This window comes from Malurus melanocephalus, unplaced genomic scaffold (genome assembly GCF_030028575.1).
Source record: "Malurus melanocephalus ecotype Western Australia unplaced genomic scaffold, MMel_1.1 scaffold_174, whole genome shotgun sequence".
NCBI classification, from domain to species: Eukaryota; Metazoa; Chordata; class Aves; order Passeriformes; family Maluridae; genus Malurus; species Malurus melanocephalus.
This window is the reverse complement of record NW_026623406.1, coordinates 204,232-231,464: the sequence shown is the minus strand read 5'-3', so window position 1 is coordinate 231,464 and position 27,233 is coordinate 204,232. Positions and strand designations below refer to the sequence as shown.

The window sequence follows — 27,233 nt, the reverse complement described above, 5'->3', positions numbered from 1 at the left end:
CAGCCCCCATTCCTCACCCTCCTGCATCTGCTGGGGGTCTGGGAAGTGCAGCTGCTGCTTCCTGTCCTGGGGATGAGGATGCAGTGTTTTTATTCTTGTTTTCCTGTGTCAATGCAGCGGATTTGAACAACATCAAGTTCTCGGCGTACCGGACGGCCATGAAGCTCCGGCGGGTGCAGAAAGCCCTGCGATGTGAGTGTGGGAAGGGTTTCCCTCCTGCTGGGTCTCCCTCGGGGAAGGCATTAAACTAACACGAGCTTTTATCAGCACATCAAAGGCAGGAGGCACMAGGGGACAGGTAGCTGAGGCGAGAAACCGGGAGGATCAGCACGGGGAGCTGAGCAAATCCACCAGTCTGTGTCAGTGCCTTTCTTTGCAGGTTTGGGGTGGAAATGACTCAAGGACAGGTGTTAGCCAAAGGGATATGAGAACAAAGTAGTCCAGATTGGAGTTATAAAGCTGTGGGATCAGGCAGGGGCTCACCAAGCAGCTCCAGAGGAGCATGGAGAAGCTGGGGATGTAACTGAGAGATGAAACCAGCCTCGCTGGCAGGGACAGAGAGGGCTTCACCACTCAGAGAGGAGGAAGGGAGACAATAACCTTCTGCACTGTTGGTGAAAACTGGAGGATTAATAGCCAGGTGGATATGACATGACAGGAGTTCARCGAATCTCCAAGAGGCAGCTGCTCCTTGGAAACTGCTGAGGAGTCGCTGAGGTGGAATTGGCAAGAAGGCAGAAAGGAATCTTGATAGATGCAGCATCCTTGGCTGCTCAGAGCTTTTGACAAGGCCTCTCACCTAAGGCTCTGTCACAATTAAGCAGTAGCAGGCTGAGGGAAATCCCCCTCCTGAATGAATTGTTYCTGATGGGGAGGCAGCAGTGGGGTCCCAGGCAGCTCCTGGACATCCTGTGAATGGCCTGGAGGAAGGCAGTGAGTGAGGGTAAGAGGAGGTTGGGTTCTCCAGGGAGTCAAATCCTGGCTGTGGAGGATTTTCATGACACTGGTGATCAGGATGTCCCRTACCCAGGGAGATATAATGCAAATGGAAGAAAGCAGCTGGCTTTTGTCCCCCCCAGCAGGCACCCTAACACAAGGTGTGGAGAGGAAAAGAAGGAAGAGCAAGGCAGAGCCCTCCTGTGTGCTGCTTGTGCATCTGTGGTTGTGCATCTCTCGCATCTCACATGCCACGCTGCCGCCTCCTTTCCAGCCCAGAAATTACTTGAATAAATGCTCTTTATTCAAGAYAGACTTGAGAAAAGGGCAAGGGGGTTGCCAAGGCAGCTTTCCCATAATGAGAAGTKTGGTGCAGTGGCCGTGTAGGGAAGAGGCAGTGAGGGATAGATCARAGCCATCTGCATCGTGGGCAGTGTGGACACGAGGGTGGGCAGGAGCGATACTCCCTGGCACGGGAACCGGGGCTCCCCAGCGCCAGTGTAGCAGCTCTGACAGGAGAAGGGAGGATTTCTCCTCAGAGTGAAGTTACAGGGTGGAAAAGGCGTACAATCCCTGGGCAGAGAGAATAGAAATGGTCTCAAAGATGGAAGGATTTTCAGAGAAGAAATATTGCCTGGTTGCTAAACACAGTAGCACACRCAATTTGCTGATTTAGAAATCTGGAAGCAGAGCAGCTAGGGCAGCTCACACCATCCTAGACCTGTTCTGGGTTTGTGCCTTAACTCCCTCACCCTGGAAGCAGGACTGATCCATCTCTGGGCAGCTGCTTGTAGGGTCTTTGTGGCTCTATGCCCCCTCACCTCCCCACAGCAGCCCCACAGGGATGTGCTGAGAGGCCAGCGCTGGGCACTGCACTGAACTTGCCATTGACAGCATTTTCATGGCCATGGCTGGACACAGCAATGAAGAAAGAAGGTCACAGGGAATGGTTGAAGGTGGAGTTGTGGTATTTTGGGAGAGGTTTACAGGCAGGGGAGAAATTTTAGAAGCTGTGCCCATCCTGCCAKCATCTTTCCCAGCAGAGTGGGACTAACACTGCCCCAGGCTAGGACMAGGCTGCGTCTCTCTCCTCTTGCTTCTCAGCTCTCTCATTTCCCCTCTTTCCCTCTGATCCCTCTGCCTGTGCTCTCTGTGCAGTGGACATGGTGACCCTGGCCACAGCTTTGGAAATCTTCAATGAGCATGACCTGCAGCCCAGTGACCGGGCGATGGAYGTGGTGGAGGTCATCCACTGCCTGACCGCCCTCTACGAGCGGCTGGAGGAGGAGCGGGGCATCCTGGTCAACGTGCCCCTCTGTGTGGACATGAGCCTCAACTGGCTGCTCAATGTCTTTGACAGGTACCTGTCCGTCAGCATCCCCCGAGCCTGGGGCTGCTGTGCTAGAGACAGAACCTCGGTGCTGCTCTTCCAGCTGGCAGAGCTGCAGAAAGGCTCTGGCTCCTGGTGAGGGGGGCTGCCTGTGCTTGCCCTGATGACCCCCCTGCCAAGAAAACCTGCTCTGGAATGTTTTCAGTCTGTGCCAAATCTCTCCTTGCAGCGGCCGCAGCGGGAAGATGAGGGCTCTCTCCTTCAAGACGGGCATTGCATGTCTGTGCGGGACGGAAGTCAAGGAGAAGTTTCAGTGTGAGTCCCTGGTGTCCCTACCCCAGAACCTGGTGGGAATTAACCTGGGGAAAAYAGGGCTGGTTTTGTTTCCTGGCTGAGACCTTCTTTGCCCAGGAAGAGCAAAAAAACAGCTTTCCTGCAGTGACTAAGCTGCTTGCATCACCAGCTCTCCCTCCCTCCCTGGGCCTACGCCACCAAAATTAGGAGGTGTTTTTGTACACTGTGCTGCAGTGATCTTGCTTKCATGGCACTGTAAGGAAAGTGCAGAGGGGGCACACAGGAAAGTTATCCAGTGCTTCCCAGAAGGAAAATACCGGGGGGTGCGTGGCTGGGGGGAAGTAGGTTTCAGGCAAATTGCTTTTCTCATGCATTTTAACCGCGCAATATTGTGGAGGGGAATATTGTGCAGTATAGGGAACACCAAGGGTTAMATAAAGGGATTGGGCTGATTCATGAAGGACAGACTAGCTGTGGCTGTTACAGAAATGATGAATGTAACCCCTGTCCAAGGAAGACTCTAAACTCCTGGGTTTTGGGAGATGGAAGGATACTGCTAAAGGCTATTTAATCATAGCTCAGTTCTTTCCTCTTTGAGCTCCCTGTTCGAGGTGATCAGTGGGGTCCCTGGTGTGACCCACCCAGTGCTCCCGCCGGGGTGCTGGGGTGTCAGGGGTGTCTGTCCCCCCCACAGATCTCTTCAGCCAAGTGGCCAACGCCGGGGGCCTGTGTGACCAGCGGCACCTCGGCGTCCTGCTCCACGAGGCCATCCAGGTGCCGCGCCAGCTGGGCGAGGTGGCTGCGTTCGGGGGCAGCAAYGTGGAGCCCAGCATCCGCAGCTGCTTCCGCTTCGTGAGTGTGGGACACGGCACAGCCATGCTGGGGACGGGCTCCCGAGGTGGCGGGGARCCTGTGCCCTGCCACGGCTGGGTCCCAGCTCTGAGCAGCCCCTTCCTCCTCCTCCCCAGAGTAATGGGAAATCTGCCATTGAGGCGTCCCAGTTCCTGGAGTGGGCCAACCTGGAGCCGCAGTCCATGGTGTGGCTGGCGGTGCTGCACCGGGTCACCATGGCCGAGCAGGTGAAGCACCAGACCAAGTGCTCCGTCTGCCGGCAGTGCCCCATCAAGGGCTTCAGGTAGGGGCTGTGGCAGGGACCCTGGCCCCAAGGGGAGTGTGTGGTGTCCTGCAGGAGAGGGCTGAGCTCACTGTGTGCTGGTGGGGGAGCCTGGAGCTCTGCAGTTAGCAGTGTTTCGGGCAGGGTGGAGCAGGGGAACGAGCAGGATTCTTTTCTGGGGACTTCAGCCATAGCTCTGTGGGTTTACTGGGGTGTTAGAGCAACACAGGCCACCTCTGCCCCCTCCCACTGACCTCTTCTTGGGCTTTAAACATGTATTTTTGCTGACTTCCARTGCTTCCCTATGGCCTCTTGATCTCCCCAGGTATCGGAGCCTGAAGCAGTTCAATGTGGATATCTGCCAGACCTGCTTCCTCACCGGGCGAGCCAGCAAGGGCAACAAGCTGCACTACCCCATCATGGAGTACTACACCCCGGTATGGGGCTGGGCAGGGCTGGGAGGGCCCTGGTCACAGTAGGTCCCATTGATGGCAGCAGCCTCGTGATGTTTAGGATGCTGCAGCCCCAGAAGTGGATCCCTTGTGTACTTTTGTGTCCCTCTGCATGCTGCAGGCTGCTTGTGTCCCTGCTGTTCTGGGGCTCATGGTGAGCAGGATGCATGGCCCCAGCCAGTGCCAGACCCCATGACAGGCTGACAGAGCTGCTGCGTGCCCTCCTTCCTCCCTCAGTTTTATCTCTCTTCCCCTATGGAGCCCATGCCTGGCCTGAGGAGACTTGTTCCTTGTAGGAGCTGACCTGTGGTCCCCACTTTTCATGAAGCAGCACCTTTGTCATATTTGTGTCTCTGCAGACCACGTCCAGTGAGAACATGAGGGACTTTGCCACGACACTGAAGAACAAGTTCCGCTCCAAGCAGTACTTCAGCAAGCACCCCCAGAGAGGTTACCTGCCCGTCCAGTCCGTGCTTGAGGCTGACTTCTCTGAGACGTGAGTTGGCTGTGCCCTGGCTTTGTCTTTTGTCCCAGACTGATACCTGGGCTCTGTGGATGGAGGGAGCATCTCAGCTCATGCAGGGCTCCTGTGGGAAGGCTGGAGGAGCACTGGGTGTGGAATGACACCTTGAAACAGCAGAGATTTCAGTCTCCCTCTGCAGCCTGTCCCTGGCTCTTCCCAGCCAGGTGAGGTCAGCCTCTCCCAGGCCTCGCTGACCAGTGTGCATCTCTTGCAGCCCAGCCTCCTCCCCGATGTTACCGCACGCCGACACGCACTCCCGGATCGAGCACTTTGCCAGCAGGTACCACCACGGGGCTCTGCCTGGGCACAGAGTGTGACCTTGAKAGGTGTGGAGGGAGTTTGGGACAGATGTGTGGTCACAGACCCTTCCAGCCTTCCTGGCAGCTGCTGCASAGCCAGGAAAACCTGCCAGGGACATGGCTGATGCCATGTAAATGCATTTTCCAGCATCCTCTSTGTAGTGTTCTGCATATACTGTACCTCCTTTCAGTACCTCCATGTACTGTCCATTATGAGCTGTGGGTTGGATTCTCACCAGGCACATCCCTTGGTGTCTGGCTGTGYTCTGTGTCCTCACCAGAGCTGTTTGCCAGCCTCCCACTGCTGCTGCCTTGTGGTCTGTGGTGCCTCTGCTCTTGCCCTGGGGATCTGAGGGGTACAGGGAGCCTGAGTTAGCCTCTTACACCCCTTTGCTTTGCTTGTGAGAGAGGAGGCTGAGCCAGCTGCACAATAGCAACCCTTTATTCTAGAGAATGACAACAAGAACAGCAGTGTATTTTTGTTTTTAAGAAGGCAAAACTCTCTAGAGCCTGTGCAGAGGGGCAGGCTGGTGCAGGCCAGCTGAGAGACCCTGCCAGAGAGGGTTTTTGCAGGGGCAGCAGGGTGCACTGAGCAGGCATTCTGGGTATCTCTGACCATATCTCAACCTATTTCTCTCTCCTCCAGGCTTGCAGAGATGGAAAGCCAGAACTGTTCMTTCTTCAGTGATAGCCTGTCCCCTGATGACAGCCTGTAAGTTGTGTCTCCTCTCCCTTCTCCTCACCTCCTGATGAGTCAGGGCTCCCGTGGTTCTATCCATGCCTAGCCAGGGCACAGAAATGCTTTCCTTCCAGTCCCACTGAGTGAGAGGCTCGTGGGCACCCCCAGCTACCAGGGATGCTGAGCCACTTCTGAGCTCTAGGCCTGGAGCAGCCAGAATGAACTCCCCTCYGAAACAACCTCGCTCCAGGCTGTCCTTCCCCAAGGGCACACAAATCCCAGGATTTTAATAATTAAGGTGTTTRTCCACCTGCTGGAACAGAGACGAGGATCAGTACCTGCTGCGCCAYTCCAGCCCCATCACCGACAGAGAGCCTGGGGGCAGCCAGCAGCTTCCAGGAAGCCTCAGCATGGATGACAAGGGAGAGCTGGAGCGAGTCCTGGCCCACTTAGAGGATGAAAACAGGTACAGAGAGGAGCAACCGTGAAAGTGGGGGTTACAGCCTGAGATGGGGGAAGGGACTGGAAAAGCCTTGCAGAGCTCAGAGTGGAGCCAGGGGATCCTGCTGGGTCTGGAGGTGGGGGCTGCAGGTGCTGAGAGGGCAGTTTGGGAGGGTGCCTGAGCTGAGCACTAAAACTCCAAGGAAGGGAGATGACTCTGCTCCCTGAAATGTTCCTTCCCACATCCCCAGAACCTGTTCCCTCCTGAACCCCCACTGGTTGAAGCAGCCCAGGGCACTCTGCCTTTCTTGTGCCTGAGACCCGGCTGAGCAGTAGTAGTACTGCTCTGGACCACACAGGGTGAGGCTCTGGGCAAGGAYCATCAGCTGTTTTCAGCCTCCCTGCTCTTGTTTTCAGCTTCTTGGGAAGTGCTTTCATCCCTGTGAACTCCCTGAGTGGGGCAGAACCACAGACAGGCCCCCCTGCAGTGGAACATCCTGGCCCTTACGCTGCACAAATGGCAAAGCTTTGTCTGGGCCATCCCCAGTGTGCAGCTCCCGGGTGTTTGCAGCACTCTCTGKGAAGAATTGTGGTGATGCTGACCTGGGCTGTCCTGCAGGATCCTCCAGGGAGAGCTGAGACGTTTGAAATGGCAGCACGATGAGGCGGTGGAGTCTCCAACGTTGGCTACAGGATCTCCCGAATCCGTGCAAGACCCGCGAAACGACGAGCTCCTGGCAGAAGCACGGATCCTCCGGCAGCACAAGAGCCGCCTGGAGACACGGATGCAGATCCTGGAGGACCACAACAAGCAGCTGGAGTCYCAGCTGCACAGGCTGAGGGAGCTGCTGCTGCAGGTGTGCTCAGGGCAAGGGTGGGGTGGGCTTTGCCATGGCAGAGCTGTGACAGTGGCATGGCGGGGATGGGCAGAAGGGGGGATCACAGCAACCTTCTCACAATAACCCTTCTCACCGCAGCCTCCAGCAGAGTCAGAAGGCAATGGCTCGGCAGCCTCTTCCTTGGCTTCATCTCCACATCAGTCAGAAAGCAGCCAGGCAAAGGAGAGAGAGCACAACACCCCTGACACCGAAACTGCAGGTGAGGTTTGGGCTCGGGCTGCATTCCTGGCCCTGCTCCCTCGTTTCCATGCTGCAGGAAGCTGCCTGCACCCTGCCATCCTGCAGAGATGCTGGCAGCCAGGCAGACATCCAGAGGGCCTGTTCACACCCCTGCCCTCCTTCCCGCTGCAGATGAGGTGGAAGCCAAAACCCAGGAAGTCAGCATGTGCCTGGAAGACATAATGGAGAAGCTGCGGAGCGCCTTCCCCAACTCTCGAGGTACTTGAGTGAAATCCTCCTCTCTCGCTTCTTACTGCTCCCTCAGGTGAGGTTTTCCCCACAGAGCCCTGCCCCGATCCCAGCTCCCCTGTGACAGCTGATGACCCGCAGTGCTTCAGCCAAGAGCTTTGCTGCTGCAGTGCTGCTGGGACGGGGTGCCAGGCCTGGGAACAGAGAGGAGGAGGAGGAGKCTTCGCAGCTGCAAGGAGAGGMGATCAGAGCTGCCAAGAGCACAGACCAAACAGATGCCCACGATGATCTGCAGGGCAGCCTCCTGCCCTGCTCAGGACCCTGCACCCTGTGTGAGGACGGACAGACCTGCCAGCACCCACCTGCAGCGATGGCTTTGAGCCACCTCCTGCCCTCATCCCTGTGCACGCCCTGGGCACGAGAGGTCAGGCCCCAGTTGCCTGGTGAGGTGGAAGCAGTGCTGGAAGCTCTCCTGTCTGCTCATGGACGGCTCTTCCCAGCAGGGATGGAGACTGGGGCTGTGTGTGTGGATGGCACTGCGCTCACYCACTGGGGTTTGGTGTTGGTCATTCTGCTCTTTCCCTCTGTGCTCCAGTCCAGGAGCAACACTCGGTCTYTCACCCAGGCTGCCAGAGGGAGACCCTCCTTGGTGCCAGCACTAGTGTGAGCTGGTGGTCTGCCCATGCAGGCTCTCGCCATCCCTGAGCAGGATCCTCCTGGCTCTGCAGCAGCCCCTTCTAACCAGGTGGCTCTGGCTCCTATTTTCCTGACCTGTCTATTTCTCTTTCAGGTATGACCTCCCTTATCTAACACCTCCTGTGAGCCAGAGGCTTTTCCTAACCAGCTACCTGGCTGCTTTCCTCCCCCTCTCTCCCTGCCATGCTCCCTGTGCTGCAGCAGACCTCACACAGACTCCCTCCGAGCTGGTGGTGCAGGATGCTTGCCAGCTCCAGAAGATCTCAGGGGAACATAGGTCATGCAGGAGCGGGACTGTGGGCTCCCCAGGAGGCTGGTTTGGTCACTTGGCCACAGTGTCCAGGCCTGGGTGGGATGGTCAGAAGAAAATTGAAGCCATGAAAACTGCCTGTCCCCCCTGGCACCCATAGGCTGCTGCCTTTGCCTGAGCAGAGCTCAGCGTCCCACTCTTCATTTGTGCCCAGGAGCCTCCAGGTTGATGGGTACCAAAACACTCCTGGAGCCACACGATTTTTACAGTAATTCTTTATAACAGCCTCCAGCTGCCAGCCTTATGGTTTGARCTCCACCAGCCAAGGCTCTGCAGCCAGCCAGGCACACACCACCAGGAGCGAGTCTGTGAGGTTTATGGAGTAGGGATTGAGTCCATGTTAGAGCTTCAGCCCAGCTAGCAGCCTTACACTGAGAGGGTCTTTATAACAGAGCCTTATTGTTTAATTTGCATATATTTCTATATATTATATATATATACTGTACTTAAATACTCTCATGGACTCACTCTATTAAACTCTAATACCTTAAGTGTAGCTGCCCTTCACTTTCAGACCAGCCCAAGCCCTGCTCCCATGGGAACCAGCCCCTTCCCTGTCGTGGTGCTGCCCTGCAGGGCTGCTGGGAGGGAGCTCAGTGAGGGTCCTTCATCCCAGCTGGCTTCCCTGGCATCTGTGYCTTTGCTGTGGCACAGAGCCTGTCCTGCACGGACCCAGCTCCATCCCTGGGGAGCCTCAGCTGCTGCAGGGAGGGGTTCCTCCAGCCATGCTCCAGCCCTGGGGCCACCACGGTCTGATGGAAGTGCACAGCAGTGTGGGTGGGCAGCAGGACAGGCAGGGCACATCCCTGCTATCCCCAGGGAGCAGCTGCTCCACTGCTGGCCCCGATTTCGGGTTGAGCTGGGGGGCTGGAGGCTCTTGCTGGCAGCAGGTGAGTCCCATGGGGCGGTGTAAGGGGTGCTCTGTGAGCTGGCAGGGCAGCTTGGGGTGGTGGTGGCTCCTGGTCCCCAGGGGTCCCTCGGGCTGGCTGTTGTGCTGTGTTATGTCGAGAAAAGGCAGAGTCAGGTGCTGCAGGGTAACCCAGAGCCGGGGCTGAGATGGCCCTGGAGCTCTGAGACCACAGGCTGTGGAGAGATGTGGTGCTTGAGCCCACAGGGCAGGGCAGGGCTGTGCACGGGTGTGAAATGTCTGACCTAAACAGGGCTTGCAAGGACAGAGTGGGGCTGTTTCTGCTGGCAGCGATGGGGTATGGTGCTGAGCTGACCAGGCAGGTTGTGACCAGGGCAGGGAGTCAGGCCCGGGGCTGTGGGCTTGGATTTGGGGTGTTGGCAGAGGGGAGGAGCAGTGCCCACACCGAGGGTGAGGTGGTGTGAGCCTTACAGTTCAGCATGTAGTGCTCCAGGGGGCTGTCCTTGCTGTCCCCTCTCCCGGCCGGGTGAGTGGCCCGAGGGCAGCAGTGGTGGCATTAGGGTGGCTTTGGGCATGCCATGTGTCAGGCKGCAGGTGACAGGGTCCATAGGCCAGCCTGTGAGAGCCGGCTCTGTTGTCCCAGGGCAGGGTGGCAGCAGCATAGGGAGGTTTGGCTGAGAGTGTGGTCAGAATTATCCAGCCTGGGGGGAGCTGGAGGAAGGAAAAGGGCAGGATGGGGACAGAGCTRCTGGCCCCAGTGCCAGGGTGGGGAGCAGAGGGGCCAGGTTGGGTGCTGGAGCTGTGTTTGGGAGCCAGGAGGGGGCACGAGGGGGGCAGGCTGGCTAATGCTCTGGTAACCTTGTACCGTGGTGCTGCTGTCCTCACTGCTTTGTGCCATCTCTGCTCTGGAAAGAGAATAAATTTGTATTTATACTGAGACCTGGATCAGTGCTCTGGCCTCTTCTGTCCGTGCATCTCGGCTGAGTGGCTCCCGGGGCTGTGCCGTGCTGGCCCTGCTCCTGCAGGGCTGCAGGGACACAGCCTGCACTGGGTCACCCTGGCTGTCCACACCGTTTGGGGCACAACAGGAGCTGTTAGCAGAGCTCCAGCTTCCCCAGACTCAAATATGTCCCCAACCACCATCTTCATCCTCTTCCAGCAAGGTCTGTTCAGGCCATGTAGCAGCCTTGAGGGGTGGGGCAGGGGCTCTATGGGGACAGCCCCTCTTTCTCATGCAGGAACTTTGGCTGTAGGAAACCCCAGAGCCTCTGGAAGGATGCAGGCAGCAGTGGGATGCTGGGCAGGCCAGGCAGTCCTCTCCCTCTGTGCTTTCTCTTTGGACCTCCATTAAAGCTTCAGCACCCAGAGGTGTCCAGGTGCCTCTGTCCCAAGTGCTGCCCRTGTTCACAGTGCCTCCGAGGCACARCGAGGGGTTCAGCTGGGGACTCKTGGCCCTCCCCACTGCASRGACTTGGCTGATGGTGATGCCAGCCCAGGACAGACACTTTTCGGGCTACACCTGCTCTGAGCCCTGCCTGGAAGGACTGGCAGTGCTGGGCAAAGCCCTGACACAGTGCCACTGCTGGGAACTTYGGGGACACTCACATAGGAGAAATGCAGCCTCCTCAGCCACCCCTCTCAGGAGCAGCCCAGACTGTCCCATCCTTGTGCCACGGGCTGCAGGGYGAGGCGGGAGGTGTGGGGTGTGATCAGGGAAGCCAGTCACGTTCAGGAACAAATCCAGCCCGTGGTGCCAGGGAAGAGCTTTTATTTGTCAGCCAGCAAAGCTCGGTGGCGCCCGCTTGAAAGGCGCTGGAGCCGGGGAGTCGGGGCAGGGGTGCGATGGGCACAGCGGGGCTGCTGGGCCAGTGGTGGCACGGTGGGGACAGCACTGTTCCCGTGTCACTGCCGGGCCAGTCCCCAGCCCCGGGGCTCCCTCTGAGGGTATGAGAGCCCTGCTGCTGGGCCGTGCCCCTTGGTCAGTGGCCTGGCAGCCTTCCCCAGGCAGGGAGAGCTGACCCTGCTCAGGGCTGCTCATGGCCCTGCTCTTTGCTGCAGTGCTCCAGGGGTGCAGTACACTCTCCTCTGGCTGCTATGGGGCAGGGGGTATTTCTGCCTCTTCTTGCCCACTGCCAGCTCACTGCTCCCCACATCTCGCCTCTTCCAGGGCCTCTCCAGATGTTTTGTCCTCCAGCTGTGGGGACCCCTCAGCTGGACCCAGCCCCTCTCTGGGAGRCCCCAGCTCTGGGGCTCCATTTGGCTGAGCCTGGGCTTTGTTCCCTGTGCCAGCTTCCTCTGCTCCACCGGCTCCTTGCTCCAACCCCTGCACTTGCCCTGCTGCCTGTGCCTCCCCTGTCTTCCCACACCTCCCTGCTCCAGGCTTTTCCATTTTTGCTGCTAGACTCTCTTTCTTTTTGACCTTCTTTACTTTCCCCTTTGCTACTGTCTCCTCTTTCCCCTCCTTTTCTTCCTTCCTTTCTTCTTTCTTTTCTTTCTTTTCTTCTTTCTTTTCTTTCTTTTCTTCTTTCTTTTCTTTTTCTTTTTTCTTTTCTTCTTTCTTTACATCTTTCTTTCCTTTCTTTCCTTCTTTCTTTCCTTCTTTGTTTGCTTCTTTCTTTCCTTCTTTATTTCCTTCCTTTTTTCCTTCTTTTTTTTCTTCCTTCACTTCTTCCTTCACTTCTTCCTTCACTTCTTCCTTCACTTCTTCCTTCACTTCTTCCTTCACTTCTTCAGCCTCTTCTAATTTCTCTTCTGCCTCTGCGCCCCTCTCCACCTTCTCCCCCATTTCCCCTTTGTCTTCCTTTTTTTCCTCATCTACCTCCTCCTCCTTCTCCAATTTCTCATTTTTTTCCTCTGACCCCCTCTCCACCTTTTCCTCTTCCCTCTCCTCTTTTTCTTCCTTYTCTTCCTCYTTCTCCKCCTCCCCCTCCCCTTCTTCCTCCCTCTCCTCTTTCTCATCTCCCTCCTCTCTTCCCCGGCTCCCTGGCTTTGCCCTACAGGTGCCCAAGTTTTGTTCTTCCCCCAGTCCTGTCTGATCCCTCCCTTCCACCTCCGCCCCCACAGGCTCTCCCCGGGTTGTYTCTCCTCCAGACGCTTCCCCTTCAGCCCCAGCCCTGAGGGTCTCTCGTTCAGTCCCTCGTTGTTCTGTTACTCCAGTCTCACTACCCTGCTCCCCCTGCCCAGGGCTCTCCTGGACCCCAGCCTCACCCTGCGGTGCCCCATCACCCACCTCCCTGCTCTCCCGCCCACCCCGGCCCTTCTGACCCTGGGATGACTGGAAGAGCCCCTGGTAGCGYTTCCGATCCTCCACGTGCTTCTTCCTCATCCTCTCCCCGAGCTGCTTCAGCTCCTTCTTCACCGCGGCCGCCATGGAGGGGTCCAGGTGAGCCACGCGCTGGAAGTCCTCCCGCGCCTCCCGCTCGTTCCACACGGCAGCGTGCGCCTTGGCCCGCTTGAAATATGCCTTGGCATTGTCTGCCAGGAGAGAAGAGCCCCCCGGAGGGGCCCTGCAGCTCAGGACCACCACCCACAGGTGCTCGAGTCCCTGGGGATGAGGGGATGTGAAGCACAGGGGGCAGTGGGGTGTGGGGTGGGTACACCTGTAGGGCGGGCAGGGACAGCGGGTCTATGCATGTACCACAGTGGGCAGCAGGGCACAGGGAGCGCAGGGATCATCGTGGAAAGGGGAAGTGTGCTGGGGTGGGTGGGGGGACCTAGAGGTGCCATTATGGGCAGGGGAAACCGGGGACTCTGTCCTGGGCAGGGCAAACTGGGACATGGGGTCCAGGTGACACAGGGGCTATCCCAGGCAGAGGGACACAGGGTGAGCATTGTCACAGGTGGGGGATTCAGAGGACAGAGTCCCGGGAGCCATGGGCACAGCAGGGGCTGGGAAGCAGGGCACAGGTACCATTGTGCTTTTGGAGAAGCTCCGTGGTGTGCTCCAGCACCTCGTAGTACTCGCCRAGCTCCAGCTGGCACTGGCAGTAGTTGAGCACCAGCGGCGTCACCAGGCTCTCCAGCTTCAGCCAGCCATCCTCCCACGGCTTCTCCTGCCCCAGGAGCAACACTGGGCGGTTCATGGCTGTGCCATCCCCTCCAGGCACCCCGGGGACATGGGGAAGGGCTCTGAGGTGTGACCCAGGCAGGGCTGGGGAGGGGGCTGCTCCTGCTCACCTTGGCCTGGAGGTTCCTGAGGCAGATGACAGCCTCCTGGTACTTGGCCGCAGCCTGTGCGAACTCCCTGCGCAGGACGAGGCGATTGCCCTCGCTGTGCAGCACGGGCACTGCYGCCAGCTTCTCCTCCTTGCTCATGGCCCACGTGTCACGTTTGTACGCGGAGGGATCCTCCACCTGCGGGGCAGGAGGAGCTGAGTGACCCATGCCCACCTCTCCCACTCGAGCAGCCATCCCTGCCATCCCCCCTACCCGGAACAGCTCCATGATGAAGATGAGGGGCTGTGGTGTCCGCTGCAGCTCGTCCAGGTCGTCGTAGCCCGTGCTGTGGTAGTCGAACATGTTGCCCATGCCACAGCGGTGCTTCTGGCCTTCCAGGGGGTCCCGGCCCTCGGCGATCCTCCGCATGCCCCTGGACACCAGGGCATACATGCCTGTGTGCTGCAAGGAGGGGGAGCACCCTGCTCAGCCCTGGGTGGCTGCACCCCCTTGTCTGGGGCAGCCCCCGGTGCTGGGCTAAGTCACACCCTGTGCTTGCACCAGACAAGGCCAGAGCATCTCTGGGATGCACCGTCCTGTGCCCTGGTGCTGCAGGAAGGAGGGGAGCGGGYGTCTGTGGGCTCCTCACTCACAATGGTGTCACACCAGAACTCAGCCACCTCCCCAATCCTCATGGAGCTGAGCAGCGTCTCCCAAATCTCCAGCTTGAACATCTTGCCCACGATGATCTCCATGGGCATGCCAGCTTCCCGGCTGTCATCGATCACCGTCCGCTCAAAATCATCCTTCAACGTCTGGAAGTGGAAGGTGAACTGCCCCGGAGAGAGACCAGTGGTGAGAGCCCCCTCAGCAGCCACGGTGACCTCAGCTGTGGGGTCAAGCTTGCTCCCAGCACTGGTCTGAGTGGCAGCTCTCCCTCCACAGCAGGAGATTGTGCCTCTTTCCCACTGAAGACAGCAAGTAGATGGTGGGATGCCTTAGCAACCATCCATGCTGTATCTTGCTGCTCCCCATGGACCCCCTTTATCCCCCAGCTCCAAGGGTGCTCTCACAGCATGCACCAGGACTGGGGGAACCCACAGTGATTTGCTGGGAACCAGCTGTTGGCACATCTCACTCTCGCCTGGCACCTGGCAGGAGAGGCAGACTTCAGCAACCCGCTGGGGCTGCTGAGCTCTGACAGGAGAGAGGGAAGAGGTGTCACTGGGCTGGTGCAAGGAGAGCCTGTGGGCACTGCCAGCTGTCTCTGTGACAGCCACATGGCTCCCTGTGCCTAAATCACCCCTCCTGCACCCCTGTTGTGCAGGATCTCACTGTTCCCCTGGAGAACTTTGACCTGGAGCTGGGCTTGTGAACCATAACAGGCAGGGATGGTGATTTCAGACCCACTCCCTCTCCCAGGGCTCTGAAGGTACAACATCCCAATTTACCTTGCTCCCATCCTGCAGCTTTGGCAGCTCTCCTCGGCCTCCAGACAGAATCTTCTTTTTGACCCCTTCCACATTCAGCAGGTAAGTTTCTTCCATGGCTGCTCGCAGATCACACGCACCCTAGCACGCTCTGGAGCTCCACGTCTTCCTTAGGTGTCTCTGGACATACACATCGTCTCCCAGGGCTCCTGCTGCCCTTTTCCTTTCTGTGCTGGGGGCAGAGCCTTCTCCCCCTGCCCTCGGGTTCTGAGAGGGGCGTTCTGCCCCTCGCACACACTTGCTGAAGCCCCCGGTGTCCTCTGTTGCTTTCCGTAACCACCCTTCTAATCCTCTTCCCACCCTGTCAGGTTAATCTGGGATTTGCCTGCATAGTCTGTGAGGAATTATAGGAACTCCCTGATCAGGAGRGCCTCGTTCCTCCCAACAAGTGACAGCACTTTTGACCCAGCTCCACCCAGAGCACTTTGGGGAAGGAGCCCAGMAGTGCCCCAAAGGTGCCCAGGCATGGCTCACTGCTGGGGGCTGTGTGGTTGGGAGACCACAAAGGAACAGACCAGAGTTGAAAAGGAAACTTTATTGAGTTTGGTTTGCAGACACAAGGATTCCTCAAACATGAGAACAAGCTCCCACCAGGCCACAGCCCATCAAGGCCAAGACTCAGTAAGAGGCAGAAACCAGCACGGTGCTGTCCCAGGCAGATCAGTGGTGACTATTTACAGTAAATCCGGTGGTTTGGCTGCTCTCACAGGCATAGTCCAGTTCTTCAGCTCCACCAGCCAAACCCAGCACAGTGGATGTGAAATCAACTCTGGACATGGACCCTSTACCACTGCCAGCAGCACAGCTGGCAGCAGAAGTGTGTGACTGAAGCAAAGACTTCAGCATGGCAGGAGACCACTAGCTCCAGATGTGCTCACAAAGACTCAGGCCCACTCCTCACTTCTCCATGAGGGATTCCAGCTGCTCCTGCAGGGAWGCCATCTGGGGAGAAGGAGTGAGACATTACAGTAAGGCATTTCTGTATTCCTGCACATCCTCTACCCACATCAGGCTTGCTCTGCCTGTGCATTACCTGGAGCTGTGCCTGGGCTCCTCTGGGACAGAWCTGGGACTGCCCACAGGGGTTTGGGAGCAAAAACCTCCTGCCCCAGTACCTGGCTGAAACAAAGCTGTCCAGGCAGAAAGTCTGCCACAGCCCTACGGCCATTGTCTGCCTCATACACGGGTGCTAACGGGTTTGTGTACCATGTTTTACCCCAGGCAGCAATCCTGGCACTGCTGACCAGACTTGTTTTGGCTCRCTGCTCCTCCAGAAAGAAGGCTGCAATCAACCCCATTCCCTGYATCTCCTTCTGCCTGAGGAAGCTCCATGCAACTACAGATGAGGTACAACCTCACCTGACCTGTAACACRGGAGCTCACAGCAGCTGATGCGGTACAAGATTTGGGGAACTTTGTCAGAAGCCAAGCCCAGAACCATGCTGTGYCCYMGTACCTCCCACTCCACTGTGGGAAYTTCCTCACCTGCTGCTTCTCTCGCTCTTCCTGCTGCTTGAACTCATCCAGCACAGCCTGGAGACGGGTCTGCAGAGACAAACATGCCAGACCACGGTTATCAATGCATTCTCAGCTGAGTAGGTGCTGCCACAACGAGTCAAAAGGCACACCAAGCCACAGGCTGCATTGACAACCACCCCTTTATCTCCTCCAGTTTCAAAGATGGCTTTGCCTCCGTAGAGAAATGATGGAGTGGGTAAGGCCAYACCACAGCCATTTTTAACACAGCACCCAAAGGTCCCTGGATTTTCCAGGGTAGCAGYTGAATCAGTCTGCTGGATCTAAAGRTGAGCCAGGGCTAAGCAGAACACTTAAAGAGACCCCAGGAGAGCTCTCACCTTGAGGGCAAGGTTCTCCACTTTCATGATGAGATCCTCCTGACGCTTCCTCCTGTCTTGAGTCTCCTGGAGTTTACTTTTCAGGTTGTCAATCTGTTTCTGGATGCCCATGGCTGGAAGGGAGAGCAAGCTCAGACCCAGAGCAGCAGCAGAGCTGGGAGGCACAGCCTGCCTGGCATCCCAACAATTCTGCCATGTTCTGTTGGCCACTCACCGATCTGGTTGCAGCCCTCATTCTCCTGCTGCTGCCCATCAGACTCATTCAGCTTGTCCTGCAGCTGTCTCTCCAAGTCTTCCTCAGTGTCCATGATGTTCAGGTCTTCATCATCATGATGATCCCTCTCATCTTCATCCTCGCTGCTGCTGCTGATATCATTAAATATCTCCCGCAGTTCATCATGTTCTAGGTGGGGGAAAAAGAGTTAAAACAGCTGCCAACCTCCCAGCACCCTCTGCCTGCCAGGGATCATATCTAGAAATAAAACAGCCCTCCCCATGCACCTGAGCCATGGCCTTGCTTATGCCCCGACATCCCGGGGGAGGAGATGTCCAGGCTGGTGAGTGAACCATGGTTGTCCACTTCTTTTGTTTCATCTTCAGCAATAACTTCCCAGCCTGGCAGCAGGAGCAAGTGAGTCAAGGGAAAAAGAGGAACATGGAAGATGCAGTGTGATGGAAGAACACTAAAAACCACAGGACATCACTGCCCCTCCAACAAGTCGGGCCTTGTAGCAATGGATACCCATACAGGGTAAAACACCCCAAACCTCTTTTTTGATGATTTCTCCTYCCCAGACCCCTTTTTTGATGACTTCTCTTCTACTATTTCAGTTCCTGCTTAGTACAGCAGTACAGTCCACAAGAAAGGTCACCYTGAGGAAACAATAACCTTTGAACAAGGCAAAGATGAAGCTCCAAAATTTCAGTGCCTCTTGTGTGTTTATCTCCCAGTCTCCCACACCCACACATAGCCCAACTTGTTCTTTCCAGAACYCCCCAGGTCACACCATGTCCTGTCCTACTCTTGAGCTTTTTGTCCCACTAAAAGGATACGGACACTGACAGCTTCAGCATCGGTGCTCAGGAGACGCTTCACCTCTTTTTCCACATCAGGAGACTCAATATACTGGGCCAGAGAGGGGAAAGAGAACAGAGACACTGTTAAATGCCTCATGCATGCTGCTGGGGCTTCTCAACTCCAAGCCTCCATCTCTGGACAAAGCACTGTTTCAAGGCTTTCCTACCTTCTGCTTTCCACTCAGAATTTGCTCACACTCAACTGTGATAAGTAATTTATGCAGCCCCCAAAAACAATCCATCTTTTTTGTACCCTGGTAGGTTGTGTGCTCTCRCTTTTCTGCTTATACTACTTATTTCATAAGACTCTGTGTGTATGCAGAAAGTCCTTGAGGTGTTGACGGTCAACTCAACTCAACTGAACTCAACTCCTTCCCATCCCACTCAAAAGAAGGCTTCATTTTTCACTTTTAAATTAGTCAGGAATTTCACTGCAGTGGTATCAAATCTCTCCTGTGGGCTACAAGGATGTCTCAAGTAATTTGTTTCCCAAATGTCATGCAAAATCACACTCCATCCTGTTCTCAGAAACTGCAAAGGAGAGAAGAACAAGTCTTCCCAGCCTCAGGGTGCTGCATCTCCCCAGCACCTTGCCTGGCTTGTGCATATGCACTGAGACCGTCTCTGAGCTCCATCTGTTGTCACTCCCCCGGCTGAAATGACAGTGGTACTATTTGGGGAAGGGAATGGGCCATGCATAAACAGAAGATTTAGGCTGGAAAAGCAGGAATGAGTGAAGCCTCATTTCCATGTGAGTCYTCCTTCCTTTCTTTATGAGCAGGAAGAGATGTGCTGTGGCAAGGCAGCCACAGGAATGAGGTCCAGCAGTACTCTGCACAGAGGATCTTCCCCTCAGAAGCATCTTGGAAAAGGCACCCAAAGTGCTTAAATCTACTACCGTCCTCTCACCCTCATCTCAGGCAAGGAAACATTGAACAAATGTTAAGAAAACACATGGCTTCTGCAGCAATGACAGTCACAGCTCTAATGTCTCTGCCCTTCCATCCTTTGGTATTGCATCTGTGTAAGAAGCAACTCACCTTCTTCTTAGCTGTCTTCCGGAATCGCCGCTTCCGTACGTTTTTCAGGGGAAGAGTGACTGAGACAGAGGAAACAGATTTCATGTGTCAGGCAGAAGGCCCACGTGTCAGAAGGGAGAAGATCCCTTCAGCAACAGAGAGAGCCCCGGAAAGGAGCAGCAGCACAGCCAGCACCTGGCAGCTGTGAGCACACTGCTCAGATGTGAGGTGCAGGGGTGGAGGGGTTTGGCATAGCCTCTACTCACTGCCATGGTTCCATATAAATTTCTTCTCTCTGTCCTTGTCCTTCTTCTTGTTTGCCTTGGGGTCAGTGCTCACAGTTTGCTCTTCCAAAGGTGGGTAGAGATCACCATCCACAGTGCAAACAAGCATCTGGAATCCCGCCACGAACACAAGGATGTGAAGGAACAGTGACTGCCCACTGCATGTCGTGAGCCAAAGGGATTCAGGGGCTCAGGGTGTGGGAAACTGTTCCACCCCCAGCTCAGCTGGACACAGCAGCAGTTAAGCTGTCACAAGAACAATTTAATTTTGCGCTTCAGAAATGAYGTTTCTAAACACCAAGTGGAATGGGGAATTTTAAACTGCTAATATTGTGAGAATACAGGCCATGTTATACTGGGTGTCCAGCTGCCAAAGAGTACAAGGGTTTTCCTGGAGAGGAAAATTGAAAATTAAACTGTTGGTGCAGGCAAGGACAGCTCATACCTGGCAAATATCCGCTGTCTTGTAGAAGGTTTTCTTGTCGATGGTTTTTAAGCTCTCGATGATGCAGGGCAGATCCACCAGCTTGGCTGCCAGAGGCACCCGGTCCACACGGACAATCCCATGGCGCCCGTCCGCTGCAGAGAGCCAGGGGACAGGTCAGTGCTGCGGCTCAACAGCACCCTGAGAAATACAGCCCCAGGCAGCAACAACTTCATGGGACAACACATGCAAGTGGCACAGGCAGAGTGCCTGGAGCAGATGCCCTGGTCCTGCTCACTCACCATGCAGCTCAATGGTGAGCCGGTCCTTCAGGTTGACATTCCCAGACTGGACAGCTCGCCGCACGGTGGAGGCATATTCCTGGGAAGGGAATACTTCAGGAGTGGGTGTGCTTCCTCCAAGAATTACCCAAGGCTTCTGCCCAACCTATCCAGCTTTAAACAGCTGCCATCCACATGCTGGACAGCAGCTGCAGGAGCCACGATGAACCACACCTCCCCCCAACACCGTGTTCACCCTGTTCACCCTGACACAGCTGTGACAGTCATGGGAGATCCCCTGCCAGAGCTCCACAGTGCTGGGGGCAGTTACAGCTCCCCTCACCAAGCCCTTGGAGCCTCAACAAGACAGTCTCACAGAATCCCAGAATAACTGCGGCTGGAAGAAGAGATCATCCAGTCCAACCCCCACTGCCAAAACAGGGTCACCCGGAGCAGGTGACACAGGAATGTGTCCAGGTGGGTTTGGGATGTCTCCAGAGAGGGAGATTCCACAGTCTCCCTGGACAGCTGTTTCAGTGCTCTGCCACCCTCAAGGGAAAGAAGTTCTTCCTCATGTTGAGGTGCTTTAGTTTATCATCCTGTCTCTGGGCACCAGAAAAAGAGAGCACCTAACAAAAAGCAACAAGGGCACTTACAGCAACAGTAACTAAAGAGCCAGCACTTGCTAAAGCTCTACCCTTACAGAAAGGTCCTCCCAAATCCTCTCGTCTTCTCTGAGCCTCCTGCTCTGAGTGGCAGGAGCACCTCTCTAGGGGAGGCCGTGGAAACTGTTCAAAAGGGTGTGAACGGGATACCCAGGCCCCAAAGCACCCAGCCTGCTTCCACATCCCTTCCCAGAGCCGCAGCTTTCCCCCTGCCTTGCTAACCGCTCCCACAGCCGGTGCCGGCTAGCCGGGCAGAGCTCGGCGTAACCCGGTGGCACGGCGAGGGGACGGACCGAGCTCTCACCGGCGGCAGCCGCAGCACGAACTGGCTCTCGAGCTCGTGCGGAGCATCGTCCTTGCCCTTGCTCATCCCGCCTCCTCCAGCTCTGCCGTCTCCTCGCYCTCGAGAAGGCTCCTGCACGGGGACCCCAGCCCAGCACGGCTGCCAGTGGYTCCCCCAGCCCCGCTCCGGGCCCCGGCCCCGCCGCGCCCGCCCCTTCCCCGCGGAAGCCGAGCCCGGCGCGCCGCCCCTTCCGCTCCATCCCCGCTTCGCTCCGCTCCCGGTGCGGCCTCGCTCCGCCCGCCCGCCGGCCCCGCTCCGCCGCGCCAGTGCCGGTGCCCATGGGGGCTGGCTTCGGCGCGGGGCTGGGGCTGGCCCTGGCCTCCAGCGCCTTCATCGGCGGCAGCTTCGTCCTGAAGAAGAAGGGGCTGCTCCGGCTGTGCGGCCGCGGCCGCGCCAGGGCAGGTACRGCCGCTCCCGGGGCACTGATCTCGCTGGTCCCCCGAGGGTCGTGACGAGCCTTTTGTGTGGCTTCATCTGAGGTTTCTCGTTTATTTCCTCTGTACTCAGGGCAAGGAGGGCACGCGTACCTGCGAGAATGGCTTTGGTGGGCAGGGCTGCTGTGCAGTAAGTACCGTGCTCAGACCGTGGTAAGGCATACTTATCAGGGGATCACGGAATGGTTCGGCTTGGAAGGGACCCTAAAGATCATCTCGTTCCAATCCCCTCCCATAGGAACACCCAGTGATCAGGTTGCTCCAGGCCCCATCCAACCCGGTTTAGGACACTTCCAGGGATGGGGCAACCACAGCTTCCCTGGGCACCATCTTCCAGTGCTCCACCACCTTCACAGGGAAGAATTGCTTCCTGGTATCTTACCTAAACCTACACTCTTGCAATTTTAACCCATTTTCCCTTGTCCTGTCACTACATGCCCTTGTAAAAAGTCTCTGTCGTTCTTGTAGGCTCCTTTCAGATTCTGGAAGGCCACAGTTAGGTCACCCCAGAGCCTTCTCTTTGAAGAGTGTGTTTGTGGTTGTTTCCAGTCACTTTCATGTTTTATTATTACCGTTACTGTTTGACTGCTTGAGTTTTATYCAAGTTTCTGATGATGATGTTGATCTAATTGTAACTAAACTATTCTAAAGTCTCACRCATTGCCAGGTTTCTCTGCTAAGCAGGAGCTGAGGAGCTGGTCTAGCTRGGTTGGGTTAGGTGCTTTTGAAGTGGCCTGCCCTGAGGCTGTAGTGATGATGGCACACCCAGAACCGTGGGTTTAGTGCTACAATAATTTCAGCAGTTTTACTGTGCACTTTTCAATGTTGAGAACCAACTGTACTTGATTTACCCTTTAAAAAGCTGTAAAAGATGTTCCAGAAGGAAAAACCTTTCAGCTTTGTGGAAATTACGGAAAGACTTTCTTGTAGTTGCTGCCCACTGTAGAGGCAGATGTGACTAAGGATCACTGTGCATAACACGGAGCCTTCTCTTCCCAAGAACCTGTGTGGGGCTTCTGCTTGTCCYCGCTGTTCTTCCCTGATTGCTCAACATAGAGAAACAGGATGCTCAGGAGGAAACTGAGGCTTTTCTGGCTGCACTCAAACTTGTATAAAGGTGAATTTTTCCTACTTCAATGCTCACCSCTCAGTTTCTCTTGCAGTGGGAGTTGGAGAAGCTGCAAATTTTGCTGCTTATGCCTTTGCCCCTGCAACACTGGTMACTCCACTGGGTGCTCTAAGTGTCCTTGTTAGGTAAGCAGCCTCAGAAACACTCTCATTCACCCACCAGCCCTTAGTGATGAAAGCATTTGCACTGCTTTCTTCCCTCAGCTACTTMATCTCTTACCTAATTATTTTTTTGGGGTTTTTTTTTTTTACTGTCTTTCAGTGCAGTTCTGTCTTCCATCTTCCTAAATGAGCGGYTGAATGTTCATGGGAAGATTGGCTGCATCCTGAGTATCCTGGGCTCCACTGTGATGGTGATCCATGCTCCACAGGAAGAAGAGGTTTCCAGCCTGGAGTCAATGGCAGAGAAGCTGAAAGATCCAGGTACTAAAATAAAAGGGTTCCTGTTGACTTCAGGCTAATGACAGTAGAAGGTGGGATAGTCCTTGGCTAAGGACTGAACAAAATGGTGATTGAGCTATTTCTTGTTCTGCACACCCAACTGGCATCACCAACAGTTACCAGGTGGGCTTCTTTCTGTACTCTCTGTGAGGTWTAGATGCAAGAAGTGAAGAGCAGCTGTGAGCAGAAGGGGTTGGCCTGTGGCAGTGACAGGATAAGAGAAGGAATTCCTGCACACAAGGGTGGCAGTGGTGTGACTGAGAGAAGGCAGAGGAGTAAATTCAGGTACATGAACGAGTGATTCAAGGAGCTATGCCCAACATCAGGCAGTCCTGGTATTTATGTTAGAGGATGAATCAAGCTGCAAGGATATGATGTGGAAATGGCACRAATGGCAGAAAAAGCCACAAGAGATGGAGGAATGAAGCAGAGGAAGAAAAAAGGAGACTAACAGGTAGCTGTTGCTTCTCATTAGGGGAAGCACTGGCAGGCCATTCCTGTGACATGGAACTTTMCTTTTAATCCCACTGCAGTCTGCAGAGTTCAGCCAGAACTTCCCAAGCTTTCTGCCTCCCTCCTGAGCCTCCTGCAGGACTGGTCAAAAGCCCCTCACCCCTGCTAGTGCCCCTGGAGCCTGGCTGTGCCCCTGCCCCTCCCAGTACAGGCTGTATCCTCAMCAGCCTGACTTGTGATCACATTAATGAGCTGTTGCTGCAGCTTTGCTCAGGCTTCCCAACCCTGGTCCCTTTAGGTGGAGGCCAGAAAGGCTGATGGGGCAATTACCTGCCTGTCAGCCATCTTTACTTGCTGTTCAGTCACATCTGTCACTRCTGCTGCTGTGTTCTGATAGAGCTCTTGCATTTTTCTTGCCCCAAGGATTCATTGTATTTGCCGTGTGTGTCCTGGTGAGTTCCCTTCTGCTCATCTTTGTGGCTGGACCCCGTTATGGACAGAGCAACGTCCTGGTTTATGTTTTGGTCTGCTCTGCCATTGGCTCACTGTCTGTATCCTGCGTCAAAGGCCTGGGGATTGCCCTGAAAGAACTGTTCTCTGGAAAGCCAGTCCTGAAAGAACCCCTGGCMTGGGTACTCCTGGTGTGCCTGGTGATCTGCATCAGCATCCAGATCAACTATCTGAACAAAGCCCTGGACATTTTCAACACCTCTGTGGTCACACCCATTTACTACGTGCTGTTCACCACAGCAGTCATGATGTGCTCAGCCATCCTCTTCAAGGAGTGGCAGCACATGGTGCTGGACAATGTCATCGGCTCCATCAGCGGCTTCCTCACCATCGTGTCTGGGATCTTTCTCCTTCACGCCTTCAGGGACATGCCCTTCACCCCCAACCTCCTGCCCCTCTTCCTGCAGCCAGGCAGGGCAGACCYCCAGCCACCCTGGAGCAGTGCAGACAGACATCAGTCCTGTCAGCACCAACCTCTGCTGCCCTCCGAGGACAAGGGCACTCAGAGCACAGAAGAAGAGGAGGAGGAGGAGGAGGAAGAGGAGAAGTGAAAACAGGTGAGGAAGCCTCTGAACTACTGGCTTCCTGCCAAGGCTGAACATGCTGCTGCAGGAGCAGGAACTGTGAGCTACCCTCTGCCTGCCACAGACAAGAGGCAGGAGGCTGACAGGGCCAGCAGCCTCCTGTGGCTACAGACAGAGGGGCCCTGGAACTGCCCAGTTCCTGTGCTTCTTCATGGTTCTTTTACATGAAGAACTCATCTGCCCTCCTCAGGACCAGACCTCACTGTGCAGAGAGGCCTGCAGCACTAACACAGTGCTAACCCTGACTCTGTGGCAGATCACACATTTGGGGAGGCTCACACTGTTTTTTTAAAACCAGAATTAACAGTTACAAAATGATCTAACATGGTGCTAAGGTTACGCAGAGAGAAGATATGTCTGGCTTTAAAGGTGACATACAGAGAGTATTAATGCAAAAATTCCTCTGCCAAGTACTTGTTTTTGCTCACACTGCTAGAATTTATTTACAGATTCACATCCAAAAACAGAATACAGCCCAAACTGGGAAACTTCAGCGGTGCTGCCACATGTTGCTGTGGCTCTTACAGAGGGACCAACCTCTTCATGCAACATCTGCTGTGCAGGTTGATGAAGCTTCCCGTATTCTATTAAAAACTGATCTGTTCAGTTACCAAGTGATGAGTGATACATTTGTACCGAGGGCTGGGCCAGCACTGAAAGGCATGGAGGACCACAGGGATAGGAAGAACTCTGTGAATGCTCCAGAGAAACTCCTGTTAGGACAGGCGAGGGAATCACCTGCTCTGGGATCCTTGTCCTTAGCTACTGAGGTAAGATAGCTAGACAGCTGTGTCCTCACTGACATGGGTTTACATCTGCATAGCTTTTAACTCATCCTGAGTTTGTACYCAGGAAGGCTGCTGGCTCCAAGCTACCTATGTTAGGACCTCACACACTGCCCAGCAGCCCCTGCAGTGGATTGTGTGCAGAACTACTTTACCAGGTTTCAGTGTAGAGCTCCAGATCACTGTCAATGTCACCCCAAGCTTCCCAGAGCTATGCAGCATAAACACTGGTGAAAGGCTGCTGCCTTCCCAGAGAGCTGATCAGTAGTTGGTTGTTTTTCCATTTGAAGCTCCTCTTTGTGTCCTGGGGCAGAGGTACAGAAGACATACCCCCAGGCCTCCTGCCAGTGACCTCTACAGATAAGGTGCACGAGGTCACAGARCAGCTGGTTAGCTATTCCCTGCCTTTAGTCTTTCTAAATAAACKACTTTCTAGGACAGCAGGAGCTGTTAACCCTTTGGGGAAGAGGAGAAAAGGCCACAGCCTCTCCCAGAAACAAGTTTGATTTACGGGACCTAATTAATTGAGCAACAAATCAGAATTCAGAAAAGGCCTTCTAGCCAGAAGACAGTTATGCCCCCTTCCTACTAATTTTGCCATAAGTAGGATCTCTGTGAAGGAGGGGGAGTGACAAGAAGGCCAGCTTTTCCATTCTCAGCAGTGATCTACCTGAACAAAGGAGAATCTCATATTAAAAATTGACCCAGTTAATATTTATTACATTTACCCAGGGAAAGCAGTTAATGGAGCAAGTCAGCATYGACAGAGTTGTGCTGCAGTGTGAAAATTGGTCACTTGGCCATATGAATGATTCACCTATGGAAGCCTGAAAGTATTTTCCAGCAGTGGCACTGCCTGGGATGATCACTGTTCCCAACATGCTCTTCTTGCTCAGGGTGCCTGTCCCGGCCTGCGCAGCGCAGCGATGGTGCCCGAGGGCAGCTGAGGATGTGCCCAGGAGGGCTGGTTTGTGCAGCACTGTTTAAGGCAGCGACCGCGGGCTGGCCTCACCCAGAGCCGAGTTTCCTGTCAGCGCTGGGAGCACCCATGGAACGAGCATCACCGCCCCTCCGCTCAGCCGAGGGGGCACATTCCAAACGCTCCCTCCGTGGCACCGGGGTCCCGGCACAAAGGTGGCCGCTGGCCCGCGGGGCTGGGAGCAGCACATCACCCCGATGTGGAGCGTCCGTGTGTCTGTTGTGTGCTCTCATCTGGCTGCAACTTCCCCGAGACTGGCATTTAATTAAATCCTAACCCCCCCCRAGCTGATCCTGGCTCCTGTGGGCAGCGGAGTGACCAGGAGTGGGCATGGGCGAGGGCCTGGCCTGGCGGGCGCTGGGTCCGGCTCAGTCGGACAAGCTCTCCGAGAAGGCCGACTTGGACTTCTGTGTCTGCTCCAGCCGGTTCAGGATGAACTGGCTCGTATCGATGAAGCGCTCCACGCAGTTGACGAAGCACGTCTCAGCCCGGCTGTCCAGCTTCGGGCCCGGCTTGTCCATGCACTTCTCCTGCACACAGCGGGGTCCCGTTGGTCCCGGGGCACCGCACCCCGACCCCGCCCGCCCATCCCATACCGGACCGTGCCTCTGGGCATCACCCTATTCCCCTCGGGATCCTCATCCTGTCGGGATCCCGGTCCCCTCGGGCGCATCTGACCCGCTTCCCGCCCATGGCTTTCCCGCCCCACCGCTTCCGAGAGCCGCCCCCTCCCGCTCTGTGCTCACCGGGGCTGGGATCGCTCCCACGGCGGCTCCACTTTGTCCCCATCCGCCTCCTCCCCCCGGGGACAAAGGTGTGCGCGGCCTCCCAGCCCGCCAGCCCCACCATCGCGCCCGGGTCACCGGAGCCGGCGGCCCTGCCCGCCGCCCGTACCCAGCAGAGCTCGGTCATCTGGTGCACCAGCTGCTGGAAGCGCTGCTTCTGCGTCTCCACCTCGATGAAGCGCTGGAGCTGGGGGTCGGCCCCGCCCAGCCCGGCGGCGGACGGCCCGTCCATGGCGCTGCCGGTGTCCCCCGCTCCCTCCCGGTGCCGCCGCGCCGCGACCTTCACGTGCC

General features: G+C 55.9%; 5 protein-coding genes across 5 annotated transcripts in view; 2 read left to right on the top strand and 3 right to left on the bottom strand.

The window, feature by feature from the left end:
* The window catches only part of DRP2 (dystrophin related protein 2), a 29,008-nt gene extending 18,827 nt beyond the window's left edge, over nucleotides 1-10,181 (top strand). The window contains exons 11-24 of the mRNA XM_057372560.1: nucleotides 118-192; nucleotides 2,095-2,296; nucleotides 2,496-2,581; nucleotides 3,255-3,412; nucleotides 3,529-3,695; nucleotides 4,000-4,111; nucleotides 4,486-4,622; nucleotides 4,864-4,929; nucleotides 5,595-5,660; nucleotides 5,950-6,093; nucleotides 6,688-6,925; nucleotides 7,046-7,166; nucleotides 7,319-7,405; nucleotides 8,166-10,181. Coding sequence (XP_057228543.1) covers nucleotides 118-192; nucleotides 2,095-2,296; nucleotides 2,496-2,581; nucleotides 3,255-3,412; nucleotides 3,529-3,695; nucleotides 4,000-4,111; nucleotides 4,486-4,622; nucleotides 4,864-4,929; nucleotides 5,595-5,660; nucleotides 5,950-6,093; nucleotides 6,688-6,925; nucleotides 7,046-7,166; nucleotides 7,319-7,405; nucleotides 8,166-8,185 — 1,679 coding nt within the window. The 3' untranslated portion in view covers nucleotides 8,186-10,181. The remainder of the gene's footprint in view (nucleotides 1-117; nucleotides 193-2,094; nucleotides 2,297-2,495; nucleotides 2,582-3,254; nucleotides 3,413-3,528; nucleotides 3,696-3,999; nucleotides 4,112-4,485; nucleotides 4,623-4,863; nucleotides 4,930-5,594; nucleotides 5,661-5,949; nucleotides 6,094-6,687; nucleotides 6,926-7,045; nucleotides 7,167-7,318; nucleotides 7,406-8,165) is intronic.
* Nucleotides 8,623-14,987, bottom strand: LOC130577300 (aryl-hydrocarbon-interacting protein-like 1). The gene is made up of 7 exons (XM_057372545.1): nucleotides 14,856-14,987; nucleotides 14,058-14,237; nucleotides 13,678-13,866; nucleotides 13,426-13,602; nucleotides 13,160-13,301; nucleotides 12,457-12,723; nucleotides 8,623-8,687 (listed from the first exon to the last, which is right to left on the bottom strand). Exons 1-7 carry the CDS (start codon nucleotides 14,949-14,951, stop codon nucleotides 8,623-8,625), a joined length of 1,116 nt encoding a protein of 371 aa, XP_057228528.1. The 5' UTR covers nucleotides 14,952-14,987.
* A 427-nt stretch (nucleotides 14,988-15,414) lies between these two features.
* Nucleotides 15,415-20,991, bottom strand: TAF7L (TATA-box binding protein associated factor 7 like). The gene is made up of 11 exons (XM_057372556.1): nucleotides 20,805-20,991; nucleotides 19,857-19,935; nucleotides 19,576-19,709; nucleotides 19,113-19,239; nucleotides 18,868-18,926; nucleotides 17,804-17,876; nucleotides 17,252-17,365; nucleotides 16,965-17,153; nucleotides 16,751-16,863; nucleotides 16,380-16,439; nucleotides 15,415-15,836 (listed from the first exon to the last, which is right to left on the bottom strand). Exons 1-11 carry the CDS (start codon nucleotides 20,868-20,870, stop codon nucleotides 15,792-15,794), a joined length of 1,059 nt encoding a protein of 352 aa, XP_057228539.1. The 5' UTR covers nucleotides 20,871-20,991; the 3' UTR covers nucleotides 15,415-15,791.
* Nucleotides 20,992-21,060: 69 nt separating this feature from the next.
* Nucleotides 21,061-25,007, top strand: LOC130577308 (magnesium transporter NIPA2-like). The gene is made up of 5 exons (XM_057372554.1): nucleotides 21,061-21,245; nucleotides 21,351-21,407; nucleotides 22,441-22,531; nucleotides 22,668-22,828; nucleotides 23,723-25,007. The coding sequence occupies exons 1-5, from the start codon at nucleotides 21,122-21,124 to the stop codon at nucleotides 24,358-24,360; spliced, it is 1,071 nt and encodes a 356-aa protein (XP_057228537.1). The 5' UTR covers nucleotides 21,061-21,121; the 3' UTR covers nucleotides 24,361-25,007.
* Nucleotides 25,008-25,065: 58 nt separating this feature from the next.
* Nucleotides 25,066-27,227, bottom strand: TIMM8A (translocase of inner mitochondrial membrane 8A). The gene is made up of 2 exons (XM_057372555.1): nucleotides 27,052-27,227; nucleotides 25,066-26,687 (listed from the first exon to the last, which is right to left on the bottom strand). The coding sequence occupies exons 1-2, from the start codon at nucleotides 27,172-27,174 to the stop codon at nucleotides 26,526-26,528; spliced, it is 285 nt and encodes a 94-aa protein (XP_057228538.1). The 5' UTR covers nucleotides 27,175-27,227; the 3' UTR covers nucleotides 25,066-26,525.
* Nucleotides 27,228-27,233: the final 6 nt, after the last annotated feature.

Excerpts from the sequence above, each read along its gene's own strand:
- TIMM8A (XM_057372555.1), bottom strand. The coding sequence starts at position 27,174 with ATGGACGGGCCGTCCGCCGCCGGGCTGGGCGGGGCCGACCCCCAGCTC. Across the intron at positions 26,688-27,051 it reads AGATGACCGAGCTCTGCTGG|GAGAAGTGCATGGACAAGCC; the intron begins GTACGGGCGGCG and ends CGCTGTGTGCAG.